Raw genomic sequence first — 16,760 nt, 5'->3', positions numbered from 1 at the left:
CTCTGAGGAAAATTGTTATTCTTTAAACTGCTGTTATGTGATTTATGTAATATAAATGTTAACATGCTCCATGACAGCTGTTGTGGAGCATGTTTGCATTTATTGCTATCCGAGAGTCACTTGGCTTTTTATTTTTTTTTTAATGCACAAAAATGCATTGATATTGAAAAGTGAAATTAGTCATGGTGTGCCATGTATAGTGTATATCAGTTATCAAATGAAAAAAAAAATGTACAATATCTAAAACAAAAAAAAAAAAAAAAAAATTTTTTTTTTCTTTTTTAAGTACAGAAAAAAATATCTAACTGCAAACTGCTGTAAAAGAAAAAAGAAATTAATTATTCTTTGGTTAAAACATAAGAAAGACATTGTTATATTAATAGGTAAAAATGTAAGGTCGATGAGAGTCATCTACCATTAGTGGTAGATGACTCTCATCAACTGGTGCACCACCACTTTGATTATTGGAGTCTTGAAATGGTGGAACCACTTCAAGCCACCAATGTTTAGTCTCTAGAGCTAAGTTCCGGTCAATCCTTCCCTATCTCTTCCATCATGCAGTATGATTGATGACTTTTGAGGTTATGATGAACATTGTGGCGAGATTCAATATGCCTTACATTTCGAGGGTACAGCTCTAAAACGGTGTTTGCAGGCCGGCCGCTAGTTAGTACACATGACTGAACTTATTGGTAACTCTCTAGGAGGCTTCTGGATCAGCTAGTGTATAATCTTGCTACCTCTACTCTGCCAGATAGTGACTGGAGGAGGTCCGAGTAGTTGTGTATGCGGGGAGCATTGTCGAGGCCACGTTATGTCAAGGATCTGGGTATATTCTTACCATGTGTATGCCCTGTCCAAGAATTTCATTATTTCATACAGCATGTCTCACCTACTTTTGCTTACTATTGAATACACCATGAATTGTCAAACTAATAGAGCAAGCTTATCTGCAAAAAGATCTAAACCTCCCATGCACTTCCTAATTCATTTCACAAATATACGTGGTCTCAATTCTAATCTCAACAATGTCCATTTCCACTTGCAGTCTGCCAAACCCCATGTACTTTTTCTGACAGAATCTCAGTTATCGGTTGATTCATCTACTGCTCATCTCAGATGCCCAAATTATTCGCTGTATGATTCCTTTCGCCTTAGAGGTGGTACATGTGCATATGTCTGTTCTGATATTCCCTGTCAGAGACTTGGCAATTTGGAATCTCCTCTCTTTGATCTTCTCTGGCTTAAAATCTCTCTACCTCAATTGTGCCAAATTCATCTGTTGTCTCTACCAACTCCACTAATCACTTTGGAGCTCTTTGACTTCCTCTCTTTGCAACTTGACTTTCTCCAGTCCAACTTTCCTAACAGCAAGGTAATTTTCCTTGGTGATTTTGATGTTCACATCTCCAGCTGGCTTCCATTTTCAAGTCACACCGACCCAACTGGTCGAGATGCTGAATCTTTTACAATTACTAATGACGTTGCACAGATTGTTCATTTACCTACAAGAATACCGGACAATCCTAATCATACAGCCAATATGCTTGATCTTTTTCTCACGAACAACTCTTCTAAGTACACGGTCGAAGTGAGAGTTCCTTTAGGCACTTCAGATCTCAACTTGGTGATTGTCTCTTCTCCAATGGAACCTTTATCTCATGGCTATTCTCACCCTCATGTTGTTTGGCATTACAAGAATGCAAAATGGGATGACCTGCGAGATTTCTTTTCTTTTCCTTGGTCGGATTACTATTTCAAAACTTCTGATGTCAACGTTTTCTCAGATCGTGTCATGAAATTATTCTTGCAGGAATTGAATCCTTTATCCCACACTCCACTGTAATATCTCGTCCTTTATCTAAACCTTGGTTTTCCAATAAATGTGCTAAGGCTGTTCAAGAGAAGAACGTTGCATACCGTAATTGGCTTGTTTCTAATTCTTCAGTTTCATTTTCCGCCTAAACCAAAGGTCGCAACAATTGTAAAGCAGTTATTAATCAGTCCAAACTAGAGTTTGACACAGGCTAAGATTAGAAAACTTGCTTGTTGCCCTAATGGTTGCTGAGCATTCTGGTCTCTTGCCAAAGCTATTGGCCGCAACTTTTGCCCATCTCTGCTCACACCTCTGTCAAAACCAGATGGTTCTGTTGTCACTTCAGCCAAGGATAAAGCTGACCTGCTAGCATCCCATTTTTCTTCCAGCTCATGTATTAATGACCATGGTAAAACAACTCCCACCATTCCCAACACGCTCCATTCAATGCCTCCTGTGGTCTTCCGTCAAAAGGATGTCAGAAGGATTTTGACGAATCTTGATGCTAAGAAAGCTCCAGGTCCCGATGGTATTTCTCAAAACCTGTGTTCCCGAACTTACTCCTATTCTTTGCCGCCTTTTTTCACTTTTTTATTCCAAAGGTGTTTTTCCTTCTACTTGGAAATTTGCTCATATCCAGCCAGTTCCTAAAAAGGGTGACAAATCCCTCCCATCCAATTATCGTCCCATTGCAATTACTTCTACTCTTTCTAAAGTAATGGAGAAATCAATTAACCGCCAACTCTTAAACTACCTAGAAATCTTCCATCTGATCAACGATCGCCAGTATGGATTCCGTCAGTGTCGATCCACTGGTGATATTCTGGCTTATGTTACCCATTTATGGACTAATTCAATGGAAAGGTTCGGTGAAACACAAGTAGTTGCTCTTGACATCTCAAAGGCTTTTGATCGTGTTTGGCATAAAGGTCTTCTAAACAAGCTTCCATCTTATGGTTTGCCAACTGTTTTTAGTAATTGGTTATCCAGTTTTTCTCTCTGATTGCTCAGTGAGGGTGATGGTAGATGGCTCTCTGTCTTCTAACTTCTCCACTAATGCCGGTGTCCCCCAAGGTTCAGTTCTTTCCCCCACTCTTTTCCTCTTGTTTATTAATGATCTTCTTCCATTGACTGGAAATCCTATGCATAGTTTTGCTGATAATAGCACATTGCATTCCACTTTCCATTTTGAGAAACCTCCTGCTCAATCAGCTTCAACTTCTCGAAAATCTGCTAACAATTCCTTAAATGCCGATCTTCAGGTAAATCTCCAGTGGGGTAAAGACAACTTAGTTGATTTCAACCCTTCTAAAACTCAGTCTTGTCTTATATCTCGCAAAAAGGATTCTTCTGCTCCTATGCTTATCTTTAGTGACACTCCGATTTCTAGGCAAAATGATATATCTCTTTTGGGGATTATCCTGACTTCTAATTTCTCTTGGCACAAGCACATTACAAATATTGCTTCCTCTGCATCTAAAAAACTTGGTTTTCTCTTTTGCTCTGGGGGTCACTTTTCTTCCAAACAGCTGGTCACTCTGTATAAATCGCAAATCCGCCCTACCATGGAATATTGTTCCCATATCTGTGGTGGTGCACCCAAAACCTCTCTCAGGATTCTTGATTCCATTCAGAAGAGGACAGTTAGGTTAATTAATGATTCATCTCTAACAGAGTCTCTCCACTTGCTGTCTCATAGACGTACAGTTTCTGCTGCATGCTTCTTCTACAGATACTTCCATGGGCACTGTTCTTCTGAATTAGCTTCTATAATTCCCACTCTCTCCTTCAAAACAATCTGAACACATGCTGCCACCAGCCAACATCCATTTACTGTCCAACTTCAAACTGACAGAACCAACTTTCCATCTTCCTCATTTATTCATTCATCTTCCGTTTTCTGGAACAACCTTCGTTCATACGTATTTCCTGAAAATTACCGTCTACAGAAGTTCAAGTCCAATATCAACAAATATCTTCTTTTGTCTTCTCAACTTCCAACCCAAGCACGGTACTAAGTACTACATGTTCTAATACCTCTCGTGTTTGGGGTTTCCATAAAAAAAAAAAAAAAAAGTAAATATGAAAGTCCCTGAAATATGCCGGTATCGATATTTTCTGTACAGATTCTGAATACTTACTTTTTATGAAATAGTATGACCTCTTTTCTTTTTCTTTACTATTCTATACTATACTGAAAATCTGTTGAGCACATATGTTTTGTGCGACCTGTTTTGGCTTTTGTATTGATGTTGATTTGTGAAAAAATACTTTGACTACTAATGCAATCTAGAAGATGGTCTGCAACTTTTAAGATATTAATTTCTGTATATAAAGGAACACTTCAATGCCCATTACTGGTTACAGAAAATTTGTGCACACAAATGCTTAGGTGCCACAGGAAAGAGAGTGGGGTTATTTCTTGGCATATTCATTATACGTATTTATTGCATTGCATTATTTATTGTATTGTGTTGTTTAATTAATTATTATAATTCATAGCAACTGTATTATTAGCATTGTGAATCATATATGGTACTCATAAAAATACTTTTTTTTTATTGTGAACTTAAGGCAAATTACATCCATCTCACTGATGGTACATTAGTTAGTTAAGCTTGAAGAAATTTTGCTATTTGAGCATTTATCACTTTGCTAAAATTAATTTTTCTTTTATAACAAATGTAATGAAGTCTTTTAAATATGTAAACTTTTAGGTGATTTCCATTGATCTAAGGACCAATCTTCTTGATGGCAAAGGTATTACTACTCCTGAAGATTATATTCCTCAAGGAACAAAAGGTAACATTACACTTAATGTACTGGTAATTAATGGCATGTAATACAGTAACCTCCTGTTATAACATTCCTGCTAATGGAAAAGTGCTAAAACCAAGATAGGTCTATCTTGTTTTTAGCACTTCTTTTTGTTTCATTATCCACGCCGTATATGCATAGAAAGCATAATAATGGGAGTTTACTTATTCTTTTACAGGCAGTTCCCTGGTTTACAAGTTTTTTTTTTTTTTCCTTCAAATATCACCAAAATCGAAAATGTGAACATTAATTGCAAAAAATGAATGTTAAACATTCATAAATACTGTATTTCAAACCACGATCATAGCTATATGATACAGTGTACCCCCCGCTTTACGATATTAATTCATTCCAGAGACACCATTGTATCATGAACCCAATAACACATTGTTTTTTGGTAATTTGTTCAACGACCTCGGAAGTTGAAATTTTTTTATAGTGTAAATTATTAGTTATCAATTCAAATCATTAAAATGCACTACACTTTCATTGTTATCATATGTTCCATTATAAGAATCAATTTTGAACACCTTTGTGATATTTTTCTAAAACACATTTCTGGAGGTCACCACTATAAAACAAAAAAAATTGCACTTTCCAGTTTATTGGGCTCCTCTGTTAGCGCAAGCAATTATAAATGGATAGTAAACTCCATGTTATTGTATATGCAAGAATACCGATAGCTGGAATTGTATGATTTTTTTTTTTTTTTTTACATTATTATGGTGAAATGTCCCCTTCACTGAAATCTTCAATCGTGTAAAAAACAAATTTTCAGAACCTTCTCTTCATTCCTTTTTTTTAAAGCTTCGTAAACTTGTTACTCCATGCAAATCGTGTTAGTTGCAATTTGTACGTTCCATCAAAAAATGCTTATGCATGCTATTGAAATTTATAAAGAAAAGAGAAGATTATCTTGGAAACAAATGCCTCTTGAAGCATTTCTGCTGGTGCTGAGCCAATAATGAGTGATCAATGAGTGTGCATTTAGTTGATAATGATGAAGAATAAACATTCTTTAACATTTTTAAGACATAATTCCTTTATTATTATAATTTGTTTGATTTTACAGGCTATGTTTTCATTTCTTTGGATAAATCAATCATTGTTTAAAGAAACTAATTAACTAACTAATTTCGTTGTTGAAAATGTAACCCCTATTTTAAACATATGTATGGGAAATAAATTCCTGCTTTATGAGTTTTCGCTTTACAAGCACGTTAGGAACAAATCAACTTGTAAAGTCGGGAACTACCTGTACATATTGTTTTAATGTTGAAATTGCTTAATCCCTTATTATTTAAGTTTATAATTTAAATTTCAGGTAATTTAAAATTACCTGCCCACCGACTGATGATAGGCCAACAGTTTTTAAACGGTGCCGTCTGGGTGATGGTATCCACTGAGAATAAATAACATTAGTCTTCTCTACTAGAGAAGCTATAGTTATTCGAAGTAGTGCAATATCTGTATCTCGTTGTGAAGGTAGCCACAATATGAGATACAGTTAAAAGTGATGCTTGTAAGTAGTTAATTTATGGGTAAACTATGGTATATCTACACCAATATTGCATAGGTGTAGATATACCATAGTTATATGTGTAATTTAAACCCATATCATATTATGCCTCCTGCATTTGATCTTCAAATTTTTGTAATAAATGGCCTTGATTACAAAAAACAAGTGGGGAGGGGTTGATCAGTATCAGGGATTATGTACCATACCACTATGCATATTGTGTAAATGCACTATGCATTTACACAATACAATACAAACAGGTACACAATCCCTGTTTTTCATAAAAAAAAATTACAAACAACAAAGTTCTAGCAAAAGAAAAATGCCAACTAATGTACTTAATTACAAACTTTTTTTTGTTCACAATGCTAATTAAACAGATTATGAATAGTGAAGACAGAGGCGATAATTTGGTTTGGAAATTATCTAGTCAAATGGTAGCAAAATTATACCTATCATAGGCATCATAAGATATGTTAACATCATATCTTATGATGCATGTTATTATGCATTTTATAATGGATGATCTGATATTTACATTTACAGAAATTTTGTGTATTTGATGTAGTGTTTTGTGTCTTAACTCAGTTTGTTGTATGTGGAATTGCATATCACTGTTTTGTTGACACATCCAGACCATGCTATATCAAAGAAATTTCAGAGGCAAAATTAATGTTAACATTTTGGTCAGGCCTTATTTCCAGAATCATTATGTTGTCACAGTTCCGTAAGATGGGTAGAAAATTTTAATATATGCATTGCACCCAAAATAAAAGAACCATAAAGCTTCCTCAAAGAATCCACCAGAGTCTGCTGACGAGGCTACTAGGAGACGGTCGTGTTCAAAGCCGCTAAGTGGATTTTTCTTATTTATTGATTTGAAATTATTGTTTTTCTAAAACTTTTGATTTAAATTTAGTAGTATAACATTATTTTGTGATTTTCTGATTAATTTGGTGTATTTATCCTTTACTCGGCCTTGTAATTGCATAAAAGTATCGGTAAGGGTTTCCACGTGTTTTAACTCCGCTACCGTTCGTAACTTTCCCGCCTTTGTGATACGATAGTTATATACCGTACTAGATAGCGTTAGTTGAACTTCGTTAGCAGTTAAATTGTACATTTAAATAAATACATATAACGACTTAGATTACAAACGTAATATAATTAATTATATTTAACATAATTAATAACATAACATAATTAATTATAATTAATTAATAAATTAATAGAATCATGACTCAGACCAGAGCAGCAAAGCAAAAGGCTCAAGCTAATGGAAGTGCTGTGGCTCAGAGCAGAACTGAGGGGGGCAGTTGTCCTCTGACTCACAGCCTTATAAAATGCACTGTTTGCTTGATGTTTGCAGAGCAATCGGGTACGGGACATGATACTGCCAAGGGGGATGTCTTTGTGTGTGCGCGATGCAAGGAGTGTATCGATATCAGGCAACAACTCGGCGTTCTTGTGGGCCTATATGAGAGCTTGAAGGACAGGGTGGATGCCCTCGAAGAAACTAAATTGAGGGGCACATCAAGCTCTCAGCTGCCCACATCAACGCCAGAGCTTGCACTTGGGCATCGCTTGACACAGAGACAACCCCCAAGGCAGAATGCGCTGGTCCCGAAGGAACTAGTAGTTGTTGGTGACTCTATTGTCAGGGAAACGGGGAACATGCTTTGTAAAAAAGATAGGTGGAACAGGACCAGGGTATGTCTGCCAGGGGCAAAGGTTGATGATGTTGTAGAGCGAATATCATCTTTTAAGGGCACAAAAGGTGATATAGTTGTACACGTTGGCACTAATAATATTAAGAGTAGGAGACCGGCAGAATTATTTAACAAGTACAGGTCACTGTTGAACAAAAGCCGAGAATTAGGGTTGAATTTGAAAGTGTCTGCAATTCTGCCCAGACACGATAGGAGGGAGTATATGAGGAGTATATATTCTGCAGACTGCTCAGGTCATATACTCCCTCATATACTCATATAGGGAGTATATGAGGGAGTATATGACCTGAGCAGTCTGCAGAAGTTCAAACTTGTTCTTTTCTTAAGTTCCAGTACATACTGCTTTTTTCCTCTTCTGTTATCTCAAAGACCTTTGTATTATTTACTTGAGTCAGTTTTTTCCTTTCTTTTCTTACCTCTATGTCAAGTGTGCATCTTACCATTTTGTGATAACTTCCAACATTTACCTTGTTCAGGACAGTAACATCATTCACGATATATCTTCTGTTAGTGAGGATGAAGCCTATTTCATTAGTTGTTAATCCATTTGGGCTCTTCCATGTCCACTTTCTGTTCACCCTTTTCTTGAAAAAAGTGTTCATTAATGACATTCCTTGAGATTCTGCAAATTCCACAAGTTTTTCACCTCTTTCATTTCTTTCACCAATTTAAAATTTCCTATAGTTTCACTTTCTGTGTTGTTTTGTCTCTTTCCAACCTTAACATTGAAGTCCCCCATAATGATAGTGTAGTGAGTTATCTGTTCATCTAGAAGACTCCATTTCAGTGTACATTTCTTCAACCTCTTCATCATCGTGGCTCGATGTTGGTGCATAAATCATTATAATCTTCAGCTTATACCTCTTGGAAATCCTGAGTAATAGTCTTGACACCCTTGGTGATTTACTTTTGAATTCCAAAATGTTGTTTTTTATATCTAGAAAAAAACAACTTTTTATATCTGGACCAGAAAGCCAACTCGACCTTCACTCCTTTAAGTGTTTACATTGGTGTACAGCAGATTTCCACTTGATAAACGTATAAGTTATTCATTCCTTCTTTTTGTTTCATCCAAACTGATGATATTCCAATTCACATTTTCTAATTCCTTTTCCAGTTCTAATATCCTGTCTTCGCCGATGAGCGATCTTACATTGTAACAGGCTGAGTTCAGTTTCCGTGCATGGCAGCCTGGTCTTACCCAGAGATTCTAAGCACCCTCTGCTTCCACTCTGATACTCTCGCTGCTGTAAGAGGGGGAGTGAAAGCCGCTGGGGACTGAGGGCCATTTGTTTCGTCTTACTGTCATGTGTTGGAGGGTTTGGTCTTTTCCTCTTCAAGCTGACCAGGCATCTTGAAGAGAACCACTCTACACGTTTGTTGCCACCTAAGTGATGTAACAGGGCTTACCATCAAGAATCTGTGCATGAGTGGATTTTAGGGAGGCAGGCCAACCGGACTTCTCCTAAATCTTCTGAAATAAAAAGATATTGGATCTATCAGTGTTTTAGACTGAGTGTCTCATAACACAGAGAATGCCTGTTTCCCTCTAAGCTCCCTCTAAGATACTAATGCTAAAAGTGCCTAACTTGTTTTATTTCTGAAAAAAAAAAAAAAAAAAGGTATTTTAATTCTGCTCAAAATAATCAATGTTTGAGCTTTATATAATGTACTATGCACTTAATCTATATAATTTTTTATCTTTTATTGAAAAAATTGAAAATATAATACTATTATGGATTTTTACACATAGTAAATGTGTATTTTTGGCAAAATAAACTTTTAATGTTGCTGAATATAAAATATAAACATGAAATGTTTAGTCATGTCCATTTTCCAGCATAAGCATCCAAAAAACCACTAAAAACTTGCACGTGTGGATATATTAATTTGTCTTGTAAAATAAAGACAAATAGATAAGTAATGATAATTATCAATATGCAATAAGCTATTTTATATAATTAACAGTGGTAATAGTTCAGAAACGTATTCAAAAACAGTTCACCTCTTTTCTTTATTCTGTATAAATTTTCATGCCTGTACTGCATATTTAAATTTTCACATGAAAATTTAAATATGCAGAATAAAGAGGTGAGTTAATTTTTGAAGATAATTCTAAACTATTGAAATTCAACAACTAGAAACCTTTGAGCTATAATTCTTCACATTATCATCAATACTTATAATCAAGAAAAGAAACCATTTTATTTAATTAAACGTAAAACTGAATACCTAATTAGAAGAAAGAAATTAGAAGTACCAAACGTTGGGCAAGAAATGTATTCGTTTATGTTATGCTGAAATCAAACATAGTTAAATTGTAAATCCAAAATAATAAAAGCGGTTATGGTTTTAATGATGGTTAATACTAATAATGCACAGTCAGTATTTTTGAGTATCATCTGCTAGGACATGCATGAGCACCACAGGGTTAATATTAGTGAAGAGCATAATCGAGAATCATCAGAATAATCAATTATGGCATAACAATTAGTTATGTGCATTAGGTGATAATGAAATTGAGAAGTTTAGTGACAATGGAGTGATTTGATCAGGTTTCGTTAATAATTAAGTTAAAGCACTGTTACCACTTGGCCAATAGGTCCATTCTTGTTTATATATGTAATATTTATATATATATATATCTCTCTCTCAATAATAGGAGCAATTTATAAATATTTTATATAATGTAATATAATATAAACCAGATCGGATTAATGCCATCTATATTTGATTGTACATTACATCTGTCGTAATATATTTTAATATAGCCTTAGTAAAATAGGTACATGCTATTTAATCGGTATTATGTTAGTTATATTGGTAGAGGCTGAAAATGTAAAAAACCGAATCTACTCATGTGTAAATATACGACCATATGTAATTTAACTTGCTGACCAAAATACCTGTAGATCAAATCACCCAAGTAACTCAATAATAGCCAATACTGGCCCCCGTGGCCAATAACATCCTTATTTCAGTAACATCCTTATGATATACCAGGATCCCTTACTATAAGGGATGGGAAGTTACGCTCCCGATATTATCCTACGTACATTTAAATTGGCGCTTTTTCTTTACTTTTTACTATTGACTATCGAATCCTATTTTTTTTACCTCATGATCTATTAGAGCAATTCAAGGGGGGGTTGAGGTACTAGTACTATACTTAAACCTTACTTCCGTTCTCCTTTTTTTTAGCGATAGCTTCTTTTGTACCAATTTATATGAAAATTGTAGATGGATGTTTGTTTCTCTTTTCTCTTCTTTCTAGATATTTTGCTTCTTCAAGTTTTCTATATATATGTGTTGTAGCTATCTGTTGGGCTAAATGTCATAACTTAGCTATTTAACCACTAAATTTTTAATATTATATATTTGACCATGTTAAACAGGCAGATGATAACAGAAAGCTCAGTTAATTATGAGTGGGATGTATTGAGAGGGTTAGCCCTCGATAAAGTCCCTTTCAATGTATCCTATTACCTATAATTAACAATTGGTATTATTTTATAATTACATTGTATTGCTAATTAGTATTCTTTACTAGGTTTGGCCACGGGGGTTAGTATTGGCTATTATAGAGTTACTTGGGTAATTTGATCTACAGGTATTTTGGTCAGCATGTAAATTACATATGGTCGTATATTTACACATGAGTAGATTCGGTTTTTTACATTTTCAGCCTCTACCAATATAACTAACATAATATCCGATTAAATAGCATGTACCTACTATTTTACTAAGGCTATATTAAAATATATATATATATATATATATATATATATAGTTTTGGGCTGAATGGAACTATTTCCCAAATCACTGTTATTGTGGTTTCCTCATCCCTAATTTGCATATAACTGATTATGAAACTGCCATAATTATTGGAGATTGTTGTGGTAGATTTCATAATCAACTAAGTTGCATATAACTGATTATTAATTATTTCATTATTATTATTATTATTATTATTAGCCATACGGTGCAAGGAAGCCTGAGGCTTATGCTGCACCGGCCAAAAAAAAATATTTCCCTATTGCCCTGTGTGAGAGAGAGAGAGAGAGAGAGAGGGGGGAATCACTGAGAAAGGGAAGAATGATTATATCCAGCTCAGGACCCTGGGTGTGCCAAGCCATCACCAGATGTGAGCCCCTGGGGGTTAGGCGACTTCTCTTATCTGAACATTATGTTCATCTTTGATAAACCCCTTTCCGCTTCTGCTGAACTTACAGCAATTGTTCTGACAATATTTTTAGCTCTTTGAACACTTTCAGGAATTGCATAATTCTGGGAATTTTTTAAAACGTTTTCCACGAAATCTCGATAATCATTAATATCAATTTGGTAATTAAAAATGTCATTAAATACGAGCAGCAATTGTTCTTCAGCTGCTTTCCATGCAACTAGTACTTCTTCAATATTCCAGTAACCTGGCTCCAAAAAATTGAGACCTTGAAATTGGCTACAACTTGTTTTTAAATGTTCACAATCCATTATTCTTTTTTTCAAATTCGTTACGATGTTTTCTAAAAGTCTTTCCCGAGGAAGCCCGACAAATCAATGATTTTTTACAAATTTTATATTTTTGAAGGTTTCTGAAGTAATTAATTCATCAACTTATTTTTCGTATATACCCTTTTCCTTTCCAAGCATTTGAAATGCTTTAATAGATCTTATCAAGAGGTTTTCAGCCTTTATTATGTCTATATTTCTTGCTTGCAGTGCATCAAACCGGGTCTTATCGGGTGCCAACGGCAAGGATTGCAAGCAAATTAGCAACATGTCTTCATTTCTGATGTAAACTACAAGCCAAAGAATAAAAAGCATAAACATAAATAAAAGAAATGAAGAGAAGTTTCTGAAAATTTGTTTTTTATATAATTGATCATTTCAGTGAAGGAGAACACATTTCACCATAATACCGTAACGTAAAAACCCACAGAATTCCAGTTATCCGTAGTAGTAGTAGTAGTAGTGGCACTTGATGCAAGAAAGCAAGTGTAGGAGCTTATGCAGCATCAGCCAAAAAAAAAAAAAATCACACCATACCCTCCAAATGCCTGTCCAGTTCCTCCATAAATTTATTTAACCTATCAACTTCCACAACGACAGATGGAAGTTTGTTTCAGCAATTAACCGCCCGCTGGCTAAAGGCAAATTTCCGCACATCTATTCTACATCTATCCTTTCTTAATTTGAACTTATGTCCCCTTAGGTTCGTATTCTGAACAAGTGGGAGGATCCCATCAGAATTCAGCGTGCTCAACCCATTCAAGGCCTTATAGACCTCAATCAGATCACCGCGCAGGTGCCTAGTCTCCAGCCACTGCAATTTGCAGAACTTAAGCCTCTCTTGGTAAGAGGATCCCTTCATTCCCCTCACCAATCGTGTTGCTCTTCTCTGTACACACTCAAGCAAATCTACATCCTTCTTAAAATGAGGCCTCCAGACCTGTACGCAGTACTCAAGGCGTGGCCTGACCATTGCCTTATACAGAGGGACAATCACCTCCTTTTCCCTGCTAGCAAAATTCCTATATATCATTGACAAAACCCCATGACCTGCCCTGGCAGCCTGTCTGCATTGCTTAGAAAACTTCATATCTGACTGCACAATTATTCCCAGGTCTTTTTCATTTTCTACCACCTTAAGTGTAGTACCACACAGTTGGTACGTTTCTCTGGGGTTACTTCTACCCATATGCAGTACTTTGCATTTGTCAAGGTTAAACTTCAGTTGCCACTTCTTAGCCCATCTGCCCAAATTATCTAGATCCTGTTGCAGTAGCACACTGCCATGACTGTCATTAACAACCCTGCCAACCTTCGTGTCATCTGCAAACTTCGACATTAAGCCTGATATACCTTCATCAATATCATTGATAAATATACAAAACAACAGTGGACCCAACACCGAACCCTGTGGGACTCCACTAATAACATTAGTCCACAAAGAGCAGCACCCATTGATTACCACCCTCTGTCTTCCCCCACTTAACCATCCTTTTATCCATTGTAGCAACTTACCCTTAATACCATTCTGCTCCAATTTGTACAGTAGTCTTCCATGCGCAACAGTGTCAAAAGTTTTCCTGAAATCCAAGTATATGATATCAAAATTATTTTTTGCATCCAGTTCCTTTGTGACCACATCATAATAACCAATCAAATTTGTCAGACAAGACTTTCCCTTAACAAACCCATGCTGTGTCTGAATTATTGCTGCAGTCTTGTCTAGATGATCCTGCAATGCATCTTTAATCAGTGACTCCATTATTTTACCTGGAACAGAAGTTAAACTAACTGGTCTGTAATTACTCGTGTCACCCTTCGAACCTCCTTTGTGAATTGGGGATACATTTGCACATCTCCAGTCCGTGGGAACCTCCCCTGAATCCAGGGATGCTCTCATAATTATGCCTATCATTAGTTATTATTATATTCATACACCATCTTGCATATTAATATATTAACAAACATGATTAACAACAATTTACGAAAGAAGATTATAACAATATTGTCTATCTGATATATGATGTTAAGATGGTTGTTGATGCAAAATGCATGTTGAACATTCATCTCACTGTGGTCATTCTTCCTATACTAGAACTCATTTTGACTAGTTAAATATTAGAAATAATTACAGTATAATCATGGTAACCCAAACTGATTAATGCAAGGTAGCATCTTAATTGCAGAAATGTTCATATTAGTGGGATTACATTGCAAAAACACACTTTAGACACGTACATTATCAGTTATTAAATTGTGTGTGTATTATTCAGAATGCCATAATACTAATTTATTCATTTTTTAATAATAAAATAATAGATTTATATTTTACTTTGCTTAGTATTAGTAATGGCTAGTGGTACAAGGAAGCCTAAGGCTTATGCTGCACCAGCCAAAAAAAAAAAAAAAAAAAGAAAAGAAAAGAATTAAATAATATTAATAAAAAAATAAAATAAAATAAATAATTAATGAATAGGAAATAGACACCCTATGTGTTTGTCTCCTCCCATAGGTAACTATCCAGCTGACCTTTGAATTACCCCAAATTGCCAGCCTCTATCACCCACGTAGGTAACTTATTCCAGTAATTTTTAACTTGCTGACTAAAATAAAACTTACTGCAATCCAGTCTAAATATATCCCCCTGTAACTTGAATTTATGGCCCCTAGTTTTAGAATAATTTATAACTGAAAATTTTGTCCTCATTCATTTTACTTTGCCTCTCAGAGCCTTAAACACCTCAATCAAGTCTCCTCTGAGGTGCCTAGTTTCCAAGCGGTGCAACCCACATATTTGAAGTCTTTCCTCATAAGGATGACCTTTTGCCGATCTCAGCAAAAGGTCATCCTTATGAGGAAAGACTTCGAATATGTGGAAAGGCGAATTACCAGTCTTTGGACCCTTAGACTCTCAATGTCTTTCTTTAGTTGCGGTCTCCATACTTGAACACAGTATTCCAAGTTTGGTCTAACAATAGCCTTATATAATGGGATTATTATTATTATTAGCCATATGGCACAAGGAAGCCTGGGGCTAATGCTGCACCAGCCAAAAAAAATTTCCCAAGTTACCCTGAGAGAGAGAGAGAGAGAGAGAGAGAGAGAGAGAGAGAGAGAGAGAGAGAGAGAGAGAGAGAGAAAGTAGAAAGGAATCAGCAAGAAAGAGAAGAATGATGATATCCAATGAATGATGAGCCCCTGGGGTAATCATGATGTCCTTCTCTCTAATAGCAGTTGTTCGATAAATCGTTGATAGGACACAATGGGCCTTCCTTTCAACCTGTCTGCAAGGTGTGCAAACTTCATGTCTGACCATATTGTAAGTCCCAAGTCCCTTTCTTCCACTATTGACTTTAATTATTTTGGGGTTACTGTTTCCCAGGTGTTAAACCTTGCACTTTGCTAGATTAAAGCTTAGCTGCCACTTTTCTGACCTTCCCCGAAGTCTATCTAGGTCACTCTGAAGAAGCGAAGCTCTGCTTGGCGATCATTAACTACTCTACCAATCTTTACATCATCTGAAAATTTAGACATCGTGCCCCTCATCGATATCATTTATGAAAATGAAAAACAACGGTTGTCCCAATACTGATCCTTGTGGAACCCCACTTTTTATATCAAACTAATCTGAGGAATAATCATTTATCACAACCCTCTGCCTCCTGCCCTGAAGTCATCCAGCTATTCATCTATGGATTTTCCCTGTAATTCCCTGTAAGTAGCTCATGGGGGCTTGTTATAGATATATAGGAATTTTGCTATCAGCGATAAGGGGTTGATTATTCCCTTGTACAAAACAGTGGTCAGGCCACACCTTGAGTACTGCATACAGATCTGCAGGCCTCATTTTAGGAAAGATGCAGAGCTGGTTGGAACGAGATCAGCGAAGGACAATGAGATTAGTGAATGAAACAAAGGGTTGCTGCTACCAAGAAAAGCTTAATTTCTGCAAATAGCGGAATCTGGAGATGAGGCACCTGCGAAGTGATTTGATTGAGGTGTATAAAGCTTTGAATGGGTTAACAAAGCTCAGCACTGATGGGATTCATCCTCTTGCGCAGTTTCCACCCCTAAGGGGGCATAAATTCTAATTGAGGGAAACAGTTGTGGTATAGATTGGCCAAAATTTTCCTTTAGCCAGCACATGGTTGATTGCTGGAACAAACTTTCATGTGTTGTTGTGGACGCTGACAGTTTAAATAAATTCAAGGCCGAACTAGACAAACTTTTGGAGTGAATCAGTGGGTGAAATGGGAAGGTTTTTTTTGGCTGATGCCATATAGGCTTGCTCTCTTGCATCATACGTCTCTACTAATGCTCATCAATTAGAACTTAGTGTTATTGCATAGTTACTATCCTGACACAC

The 16,760-nt window shown here is 35.9% G+C and overlaps 1 protein-coding gene across 3 annotated transcripts in view; it reads left to right on the top strand.

Moving 5' to 3' along the window:
• Positions 1-16,760, top strand: part of LOC150078520 (tRNA pseudouridine(38/39) synthase) — a 331,034-nt gene that overhangs the window by 108,942 nt on the left and 205,332 nt on the right. For all 3 annotated transcript variants that reach the window (XM_090384243.1, XM_090384244.1, XM_090384242.1), the window contains exon 4: positions 4,534-4,618. In XM_090384243.1, the coding sequence (XP_090240369.1) occupies positions 4,534-4,618 (85 nt within the window). The remainder of the gene's footprint in view (positions 1-4,533; positions 4,619-16,760) is intronic.

This window comes from Mastigoproctus giganteus, chromosome 11, assembly GCF_048544385.1.
Source record: "Mastigoproctus giganteus isolate SK-2022 chromosome 11, ASM4854438v1, whole genome shotgun sequence".
Taxonomy (NCBI): Eukaryota; Metazoa; Arthropoda; class Arachnida; order Uropygi; family Thelyphonidae; genus Mastigoproctus; species Mastigoproctus giganteus.
Note: the sequence above shows the minus strand (reverse complement) of the source record. Positions and strands in the feature narration are given on the sequence as shown.